The sequence below is a fragment of the Seriola lalandi genome, unplaced genomic scaffold (assembly GCF_002814215.2).
Source record: "Seriola lalandi dorsalis isolate HSWRI2012SDOR001 ecotype SW California unplaced genomic scaffold, Sedor1 jcf7180002054392, whole genome shotgun sequence".
NCBI classification, from domain to species: domain Eukaryota; kingdom Metazoa; phylum Chordata; class Actinopteri; order Carangiformes; family Carangidae; genus Seriola; species Seriola lalandi.
Genome location: NW_019524945.1, coordinates 92,844 through 103,938, shown reverse-complemented (window position 1 = coordinate 103,938; position 11,095 = coordinate 92,844). Strand labels below are relative to the sequence as shown.

Here is an 11,095-nt window from a genome sequence, read left to right as displayed (position 1 = left end):
TCGAGTCTTCTGGGCACCTCTAGAATCCTGGTTCCGGACCCCTGTAAGGGTTCACCGGCCCTGTGGATGACCTTGGTTGGCCCCTGAATCCTCCTCTGTAATTTCCTCTAGAGTTTCCTCTATAGTTACATTCACGAGCAAAGTGACCACACTGTCCGCAGTTATAACATGCTTCAGAAGATTGTTGAGAATATGGTATAAATCTTCCTCCCCTTCTTCGTCCTAAGGTTCCTCTACCTCTTCCTCTCCAAGTCTGCACCTGACCAAAAACAGGTTGCGGGTAGAGATCGCTTGGACCCATCAGTGTTGGCTGGGGTGATTGAAACTGAACTTGGTTTGGTTGTGGTTGTGATAATGATTGATTCTGTGGAGACTGAGTTTGTATAACCACAGCCTGCTTCTTCTCCTTCTTCTTGTTATCCACCAGTTGCACTTGGTTGAGTTTTCTCAGGATCTCTTGGTCCTGCTCTTTCTGTACATTTGTCGGAAATGTGTCTTTCAGTGCTCTCCACAACCGAGCTCTATGCGCAGAAAACAGTTCTGGATCATTCACAGCAGTTCCCACATATCGATTAAGTCCTGCTCTCTGTAGAATCTCTTCCATCACTGGAACCCCAAGGAGATTGGCCAACAGTTTCTTAATATCTCCCATAGCAAACTGTGTTCCCACCATGAGCTCATCCATCTTTGAAGTCCAAGGATGTGCTCCATCCTGAAGAGTTGGTAACTTCTCCATCACATCTGATATATCTGTATGCTGCCAAGGCTTATATGCCAACTTCTGCCCTTGGATAATCTCTGGAAGCGTCTTCTTTTGTAGTCTCTTTTTTCTTGGGCGCAATGTATATTTTGATTGTGTTTCTTCGGAATCCTTTCTCTGCACCTTTTTCTTCTGTATCTCTAGTTCTCCTAGTTGTTTCTCCAGCATTCTTCGACTTTCTTTTCCAGCGGACAACTCCAAAAACGATAAGCATTGATCAATACTTTTTTCAATCTCTTTTAGAGTCTTCTGCTTATTCTTTTTTATTCTGGTACTGGATGTTGCAGGAGCAAATTCTCTTGACATCAAAAGATCCTCGATCTCTGAATCTCCATCGTCGTCTCCATCCTCACTCTCATTAGAGCTATCACTTCCCGACCTGTCATCTTCTGTCCATGTTTTATCTCCTCTCTTTTCAGCTTTAGCCAGTATCCTCCTGACTACAGGGTCATATCCACCTATGGCCCCTTCTAGATCACTCTGATCATCATCCTCGGAGTCCATCTTCCTGATTCTCAGTTTACCTTTGGTTTCCAGGCAGGTCGTTTTCTTCTTATTTTTAGAACTTAGATACATCCTTATAATCGTTTGTGCTTTTCCTGTTTCTGATATTTGATCCTCTTCATCTCTGATGCGATAATTTCCCTCGTGATTGATCACTGGAAACTGGTGATAGATTTCCTTGAACTCCACTTCCTTCTCATAAGGTGGAGGACTCTTGCTTGGATCCGTATGTGACAATGGTGTATTAATTTCCGCCTTCACTTTTTCTATTTCTTTTACATTTTTCCGAATTATTTCTACACCTCTGTCATTCTTATCTTTTGCAGCTTTTAAGCGTTTCTGTCCCTCATTTTCAAACAACTGAAGAATGCCAAGCTCTATTTGTCTCTTTTCTTTACGTTGGTCCCCTTTTCTACCCTTCTTTTGATCTGCCTTATAGGTTAACACAAGCACCTGCATCATTTTAATTACATCAGGGTTAAAAGTCCCTTCCACTGGCCAAGGTTGGTCAATTTCAGGCCAACGTTTATGCCATTTCTCTGACATCTTTGCAATACTCTTTTGTACTACATCAACAGGAGTAATTGTTTTTGGATTTAAATTTTTAACTTTCTTTTCCAACATTTTGATGATTTCCTGTATGTTCACAAATTATAAATCAAAATTAATAACTGGTCCTTTAAATGAGTTAAACTATTTAGATAACTCCCTCTCTTTTTATTAATTATTTAATTAATTAACCATTCTATTTTTAATTAACCAATTAATCACTCAATCAATCAACTGACCAATCTGTTTCTCTATTTGTTTGTTTGTTAATTAATTAACCATTTATTTATTCCTATGTCACTATGTTGCTACTACGTTGCCACAGTAAACAAACTGCAAAAAGTCTTGCCAACTCCGGAGGGATCAACCATTTACTATTATAATAGCTATTCACAGCCACATATGATGTCAACTAACTACACACACAAATCTCTGAGAGCAAAAGCAAAGTTCTTTCCAATATCCTGTAAGCAAAATCCTACAGGAGGCCAACAATCCCCAAATGCTTCAGTTCAGCCAAACTACACACGGTCAAGAGCCACTCTTTTACAACTTCTCAACAAAGTATGATTCCAAGAACAATATTCTGATAACCACTCAAGCACAGTAACTGGTCAGTCCGTTGCGAAGCTTCACCCTAGATGAGCCACAGCTGTGCAGCTCAAAATTGCAAATAGATGCTCTCTATTAATTTTTTATATCATTCAACCGTATAGAATTATTATCTTTATTTAGTGCTATTATGTGATTTATCAATTTACTCAACACTCATGCATACATTCACACGTATCCCCAATACTTTCCACTTTTCTTAAAAACGTCTTTCCTGGAGGCTTATATTTTAACCCTTAAAAATGTCCCCTTATCAGAGGCTCATATGTTATTACAAATTCAAATATCCTCCATAAAGCTCATAACTTTTAATCAAGTATAAATGTCCTTTTTGAAAAGGCTCATAAGTTTTATTAGTAAAAACAGAATATCTTTCCCTGCTTTTACTGACTCCCCCACTTCTATTGAATATAATAGTTATCGCTTTAACATAAATCTCCTAGCTCACTGCAGCTCTCCCCTAACAGACAGGACAATGTTTACATAAAAAGAAAAAAGAAGATATCTTTAAACACCCATACACTCATACACAGATGCAGCGGCTGCAGAGTCTGACTCCACACCCACAGAGATAAATCATTCAACAAGTAAAACACACAGCAAACTTGTAGCACATAAAAATTCAGCAAAAACACATAGCTAGCAAATCTTATCACATGTAAGGAAATAACTAACATATAATGCTTTAAGTCTCTCTTTAGAGGGGCAGAAAGCAAACAGAAAAAAGGGAGGGGTAAAAAACCCTCTCCAACTTTTCAGTATGTTGATTTTAACCAATAAACACACAACACTCTATTTTAAGTCGACACATTCATACTGTCCTATAAGCATGCTCTGCCGCTCCCTTATCTCTTTTTTTTTCTTTTTCCTTAATCTAAATTTTTGCTACCTGAGAAAGACAGCACTTTCAGCACAAGCAGCTTCATACATGACCCGTCGACCACATAAGAGCGGCTACTATCTAGCTGAAGTAATCTGCTCCTCCAGCCTCCCTTTCTGAGGACTGACCTGAAATTCTACCTAGAAAACAACAGGTTTTTTGGCCCGTCTAAAACCACCTCCCTGAGGGTTTTTATCAAATCAGCGGCTACCTTAAACTTATTATTTTCTTCCTTTTCACTTTTATTCCTTTTTACTCTTTTCTCTTCTATTATTTTCTTTTTGTTTTCTTTTATTCTATTTGTACTACTCCCCCCTTTTGTGTTGTGCACTACGCAAAAAGCAGTAAATTTAGAGCAGAGTCTCACTCCACCATCAATACATCATGGCACACATACACACACACACATGATTCTTAACGGTGCGCCCACAGCAGACAACAATCTCAACGACCAAATCAGCACCCCAATGTGTGAGTAATGCTCACCCTTTTTTCTTGGTCGACCTGGAGCGGGGATAAGTGCGTTGAGGTACGTTGGCAGCACAGCAGGTCGCAGCACGTCCGGAGTTCGTGACGCCAAGTTTGTTGTTTCTTCTCTTGCGATGATGTGATGATGATGAAGGAATCTCTGCTGACACCAGCTCATTTGTATATAAAAGGTTTATTACAAAAAGACACAGCATCGTTGAACAAGCATCAAAAACAGCCTGTGAGAGGACCCAAGGCCAAAAAGGATCTCCCCCGTTTGTCCCAAACCCATACAATTTATAGGCTGAATATTTTCTTGATACCTCTTTGCCAAATCCTAACAGCCTATGGAAGAGCAGAACCAACATTTATGTCCATAAATGGTTATTCTCTGAGTTCAGATAGATGATAACATAAAACTTGTCACGTTGAACAAAGGTTCATATTGAGCAATGCAAGGAAGTGGAAGTCAGGAGAGGTACTCCCCCTCATCAGGCCCCCGGCCTTCACTCCTAGAGTATCCTCCATAACATTTCCATCCTGTATTCATATCTCAGCCAAGATACCACACTGGCAAAGCCAATTCCACAAGCTGCCACACCACCACCAGCCTGTGTAGAAAAGACAATGCAACAAACCAGAGAGATACCTGTAGACCAACTCTCCCACTCGCTAGATAAGCAGACAATGCAGATGTCAAAGCACACATGTTAAACCATTCACAACTCAAATGTGAAGATACACCAATGTCTGCCTGCTTAACCATGGAAATCAACAAATCGAAGAGGCCACCATGGTGCTGAGATAACCAAATGCTGCTGTTAATAAGTGCATGGCTACCACAATTGATGTCTCTTAAAGAGTATACACATCAGCTGTCCCCATGGGGGTCCAATAAATACTGAATATTTAGAGTAGACAGACTGTTTCATTAACAAGCTTAATTTTTGTTTTAAAATTATATTTCACTTATTTTCAATATTTCTGTCCTATATTAGTAAAATAGTAGTGTTTTTACTTCAGATGTGTTGTACTACTTTTGTGTTATCATGTATGTTTTGTAATTAGAATTCTTTGTTTTAAAATAGAACATGAACAAACTGTTGGATGTGCAGTCTCTGCTGTGCTCTCAACTTGGAGTCTTTCTACCTGGAGCAGTGCCCACATCAAGCCCCACTCCCAACAGGACAGTAGCCACTCAGTGTTGTCTACTGCCCTGGATCGCCCTACCTCACCTGCAGAGTGACTACGTCTCCTCCTGGAGTACCTGGAATATGGACTCCCTCAGACAGTCACCTCCTCAATCAGAGAGCGTCTGCAAGGGCCTGGGCTGTTCTCCCACTAAGGCAGACAAGCTAGACATAGTGGACTTCTTCCAGAAAGTAAGAACATCACATTACGATCCGTGAGAAAACAATTACAGATATAGGAATAATCTATGCTTACCTGCAACCTTTAAGACTGGTCCAATACAGCTGGGCAGATGGTATCTTGTTTTAAAAGTTGAATTCACAATTCTGCAGATATGAAATTTTTCCTCAGGACGGTCAGGTCCTTTGATGTCTGCAGTGAAATGCTGCATGTGTTTTATCAGTCAGTGGTGGCCAGTGTACTTTTTTATGCTGCAGTCTGCTGGGGCAGCAGAATGTCCGACATCAACACAAAGGGACTGGACAAGCTGGTAAGAAAGGCTGGGTCTGTGTTAGGCAGGAGTCTGGACTCACTCAGGACTGTTGTGGAGAGACGCATGCAATGTAAGATGGAGGCCATCTTGGACAATACCAACCACCCTCTCCACAACATGTTGGCAGGACAGAGAAGCAGCTACAGGTGCAGCAAATGTCTCATCTCACTACGCTGCAGAACAGAGAGGTTCAGGAGATCCTTTGTTCCCACTGCCATCAGGCTATACAACACCTCAGCCAAAGGAAGTGGACTAATCTAATTATTATTGTTTATTTAATATCAACTGAATTTCCCCTAGGGGATAAATAAAGTATCTATCTATCTATCTATCTATCTATCTATCTATCTATCTATCTATCTATCTATCTATCTATCTATCTATCTATCTATCTATCTATAATGTCATCCTGATACAGAACTTCATGGAGGTTATGCATGGTATAACATATGACCAATAACCAAAATATGTCTGTGTTTCTTTTGTACAACTGCTTAATTTTTCATACTATTTACACAAATTACCTATGTCTTCAGCAAAGTCTCCTTGATGCTCATGGTGAAAATGTTCAGCAATACAAACTATAGTTTTTTCTTGAACACATCAATCATTCTGATTGGTGGATTACCTTTAGAGATCATTGGGGTTGGAGGATTACTTTTAAGCAGTTGAAACAGGGGCTACCTTTTCCTTTCCATTTTTATCTCTGAGTAAAGTCAAAGCTTCAGGTATTTCCGGCCCCAGATTCCTTAACACACATTGTATTTTAGTGTAGTCTCAACAAAGATGTGTGACTTATGAGGTCAAAACAAACACTGTTGGGTCTTAAAAGGAGCAATGATGCAATTTTTTAGATCACTTGTCATTACTATAAATACTCATACCTAACAGCACACAGCATTGATGGAGCAGTCATTTTATTATCAATAATATCTTCTTACACTTTAAACACGGCAACATAAACATATCAACATATAAACAAATTAAATATATATATATATTTGTGTGTGTGTGTGTGTGTGTGTGTGTGTGTGTGTTTGTTAGACATGAAACAGTGTGGAAATTTAGTAGCATGATTATAGTGACCAAAATGATCACGGTTATCAATTTTATCACGATATTTGGTAAAATGCGCTGAAGAAGATAAAAACACCGATTTCAGTGTCTCACATGGAGGCTCAGCGGCTACAGCTCACTCTTTCTCTCCTACGCCTGTATGAGCGCTCTGTGGTCATGTGACATTGCTCTGAACAGAAAGGCGTTCAGGTTTAAAAAACCTGCTTATACCCGCTAACTTTGGTGTAAAAATGTATTAGAAACTGAAAAATCTCCACAGCAGTGCTGTTACTGCCTTCTACAATGTTTTGATTAACACATTAACAAACCAAGGTTGCTTGCCGCACATGCTTCTGCAAGACTGTTGCTGGTTGATGCTGTACAGAACCGAACTTGAGTTAAATTAACTGCAGTAATTAACCACAATAATCACCCATTGTTATAGTGATAATTTTAAAAAATTTAAACAGTAATACTGACCGTCTGGCATTTCTACCGTGATATAGCATGAAACTGGTAACTGTTTCATCTTATATAAACATACAGTACATGTGTATATATATTTCTCTCTCTTTCTCTATTATAAACATACATATATGTATATTTCTAAGTAGTAAAAGTAGTAAACAAACCTATACTTAAAAAGCCTAGGCTTGATCAAAATGTTTTAGCCAATTACAGTCCCATATCCAACCTCCAAAAGATAGCTGCAAACCAATTATGTGATTTTTTTGAATGGGAATGGTTTTCTTGAAGATGTTCAGTCAGGATTTAGAGTCCATCACAGCTGAGAAACAGTATTCATTAAGGTTCATTAAGGCAATGATCTCCTCATGGCCTCAGACAATGGACTGGTCTCTATACTTCTCCTATTGAATCTTAGCACTGCATTTGATACCACTGATCACAAGATCTTATTATAGAGACTAGAATGTGTCATTGGCTTTAAAGGAACCGCACTAAGCCTAGTTTAAGTCATACTTGTCAGATAGATTCTAATTCATGTTAACAATGACTCTTCCATGCAAAAAAAGTTAGTCATGGTGTTCCACAAGGTTCTGTGCTAGGATCGATACTTTTCACCCTATACTGTATATGCCTCCTTGATGACATGTCCTTTACTTCATACATAAAGCTAGTCTCTAGGACAGCCTTCTTCCACCTGCGCAACACTGTTAAAATTAGAAACATCCTGTCTCAAAGGATGCTGACAAACTAGTCCCTGCATTAGTTACCTCTAGACTACACTACTGTAATTCTTTATTATCAGGATGGAAAAGAGATCACATCTCTCCTGTATTAGCTTCTCTGCATTGGCTCCCTGTTAAATCCTCACCCGGACCTACAAAGCCATTAATGGTCAGAGCTCATAGTTCCCTATTATTATAACAGAACACTCCACTCTCTAAATGCAGGTCTACTGTGATTCCTAGAGTTTCTAAGGGGTGAAGGCTCTCTGCCATTCTACTATCAGGCTCCTCTTGTTAAACCAGCTCCCAGTCTGAGTTCAGGAGGCAGACGCTTTTCATTTAAGATTAGGCTAAAACTGTTTTCTTTGATACGGCGCACAGTGGCTGGCTCTCGTGAGCTCTGAAGCATCCCATAGATGCTATAGGCCTAGACTGCTGGGGGGACTCCCATGATGCATTGAACACTATCTCTCTCTCCATTTATGTCATACCACCTTCTGTCATTAACTCTTTATTTTCTCTCTCCCTTAGTTTGTGCTTGTCCTCTCCTTCCCTCTCTCTCTCTCTCTCGCTCTCTCTCTCTGTCCTCATTCTGCACGTCTCTGAGTCTGGAGCTGCAGAATCCAGATTTGACATTACAACACGCATTATTATTATTATTATTATTATCATTATTATTATTGATAATGCCATTACATTTGGGTTTTACTATTACTATTTCCAATATATCACAATCAACAGTTTATATGGCTGTTCCTGGTCTCTCTCTCTCTTCTCTCTCATTCTCTCTCTCTCACTCACACCCCATTCCCTCTTTCTCCTCTCAACCCAACCAGTCGAGGCAGGCTGATTCTGTTTGAGGTTTCTTCCTGTTAAAAGGGACTTTTTCCTGCCACTGTCACCAAGTGCTTCCTCTTTGTGGTTTTTGGGTTTCTCTATAATATTGTAAGGTATTGACCTTACCCTGTAATGTGCCTTAAGATAATGTCTGTTATGATTTGGCATAACATACAGTATAAGTGCATAAATTAATCCTTAATGTAACAGGTAAATAAAGAGCTTACATTTTAATACAGTGTTGCCAGAAAGATGAGTATTTGACATTAAAGCACGTTTATTTAAAAACAAAAAAAAACAAAACAAAACAAAAAAAGCAGCAACAATGAAAGAGTCTGAGATGGAGAAAAGAGTCAATTAGTTCAAATTATTACATTTTATTCAGTGACGTCCACTTGACCACATTATTTAGCAGATTTTTATTTCTGTAAAGGATGGAACCAACTGTTTATCAGATTAAATGTTTAAATATATTTATTTTTTTATATTTATTCAGATGTAACCTGATGCAGACAGAAGTTTTGCTGCAGCAGAAGATGAAATTATAAATGAAACAGATCAGACAGAAGTTTGTAGATCTATGATTGTAACCTCAGATTCAGACCCAGGAACAGCTTCATGATTATGGTGATTTTCAGTTGGAAAAGTGTTTAGGTTAAAGCTGAGTTTAGCGGCCAGTCATGTGTGTCTAAAGCTTCACACCGATTTTTTTTTTTTTTTCCCAATGATGAATGCATAGTAAATGCTTCAGTGCAGAGGAACTTAAAAATGCTGTGATGTAGCTTTGTAAGAGATGTCAGAATTAACCAAATTATATGCCAGACAGCTGACATGATGTGTTGTAGGAAACTTTTGTTAATAGCGCAGCTTGTTTCACACAGAAAATCAAATTAACCATTTGACCTGATTACTTAACTAAGAGAGAAAATAAATAGGCCTCCTTTAAAGGCCAGATTTTGGATTTGTTGGTCAGATTTTGTAATGTTTTTGTCCTTTGTTGTTAAGAACCATGGCAAGCATATGGATATCAACATTCCCTGTAAATAAATTGAATAAATGATTGCAACCCTTGTTTCCTGGTGGTTTGTGGCTCCAGTTTGAACTTTAAATACCCAACAGTGGTGTTTCAAGGAAGTTATTATAAAACAGTGGCTCCTTAAAAAGCTAGTCCAGTCTGGGGTCAGGAGTCCATGTGACCTTCAGCTTCTGCCTGCCATCACCCACAGAGCTTTAAAAATCCAGTCAGATCAATTTAAGATGATCTCAGCAAAAATAGCTGCTTATCCAGCCCAAGCCGGCCAGCTTTACAACAGTACAACAGCCTCTGTGCCGTCTGTAGTCTTGGGGCTGTATCCTGGACACAATATCCATGAGTCCTTGTCCTCCCTCTGCCAAAGGAAGATACAGGGCCGATGACCTTTGGATTTTATTCATCGTCATCATCCTCTACAGACTGCAGACATTAGGTTAAACAAGCATGGTAATATAAAATCACTAAAGTCACTGTTCTCCACCGCTACCTCTGAGTTGCCCACTGTGTGTGTTTTTGTGTCAGAGAGGAGAGGCTGCAGCCCAACCATGAGGACACCAAAACATGGTAGAGAACATTAAGCATATTTTTTTCCAATTTATTTGGCTCAGGCACTGCGCCTTGAAAACCCTGTGTGAATGCATGGAGTATGTAAATAAAATTCTTTTTTCGTTTTCAGTCAATCTTTTGCAATGTGTGGCAGATGTTACGATGTCACATGATGATGATGAAAATATGATTTATTGGTCAGAAACGTGGCGTACGCATGAAGCTGGAAAGATGCATATGCTCCAAAAAATTCAGATGTATGAAAATGAGTGCATGCAGGATTCCACGCACAATAATGTGGAATTGAGCGCACATGCAAGAATACCACACTCCACCCTCTCTCAGCCCCAAATTTAATTTGCTAATGAGTACAAATTCCTGGACTACTCCTCTTTTAAGAATCAGGAAAAATGATGAAACCAAGCGGTAAGTCACCAAAAAGAGACAGAATGGACAATTTACAATAGAGTTAAACCCACTGAATATATTGCTTACATTATATAGTACATCCCCCAGATGGAGGCAGAGACCATGCAAAGATGTGACTGTGATTCCAGCCACAGAGGGGTCATGATACATCTAAATATTATGCAATGTTAACAGGAAAGGATCATCTAAGTGTGATGGATACGCTGACCACATTTGGAGAAGACAGGACAAAGTATGTGAGAGTTCCAGAGCTTGGAACGTGTGATGGAATGAGAGCGAGTGAAATTGAAGCGAAATTTGCTGCGCCACTGCAGGCAGGTCGTACTGGGACCACTTTTGGAGAAGATTGGACAAAGTATGTCAGATTTATAACCACTTCCTTTTTCAAAAATATGCATATTAACATGAGGTGGCGCTATGAATATTGCCAAATATGAGCATGGATATGTATTCAGGACAGGTCACTTGTCAAACCTATAAGGGTTGGGGGAAGTTTGGAACATGTGTGTTGGAATAAGAGTGATTTGAATTTTCATGGCAAATGATT

The 11,095-nt window shown here is 39.2% G+C and overlaps 2 protein-coding genes across 2 annotated transcripts in view; one reads left to right on the top strand and one right to left on the bottom strand.

Moving 5' to 3' along the window:
- The window catches only part of itprid1 (ITPR interacting domain containing 1), a 118,174-nt gene extending 112,992 nt beyond the window's left edge, over positions 1 to 5,182 (top strand). The window contains exon 9 of the mRNA XM_087174897.1: positions 4,862 to 5,182. Coding sequence (XP_087031023.1) covers positions 4,862 to 5,182 — 321 coding nt within the window. The remainder of the gene's footprint in view (positions 1 to 4,861) is intronic.
- On the bottom strand, positions 223 to 1,345 carry LOC147818935 (uncharacterized). Its single transcript, XM_087174900.1, has 2 exons — positions 375 to 1,345; positions 223 to 259 (listed from the first exon to the last, which is right to left on the bottom strand). Exons 1-2 carry the CDS (start codon positions 1,334 to 1,336, stop codon positions 223 to 225), a joined length of 999 nt encoding a protein of 332 aa, XP_087031026.1. The 5' UTR covers positions 1,337 to 1,345.
- Positions 5,183 to 11,095: the final 5,913 nt, after the last annotated feature.

What these genes read in the sequence shown, in the direction of transcription:
- LOC147818935 (XM_087174900.1), bottom strand. Translation starts at nt 1,336, where the DNA reads ATGTATCTAAGTTCTAAAAATAAGAAGAAAACGACCTGCCTGGAAACC. An exon ending in GCTGTGGTTATACAAACTCA is followed by an intron (nt 260 to 374) that starts GTCTCCACAGAA and finishes GTTTTTGGTCAG; the next exon opens with GTGCAGACTTGGAGAGGAAG.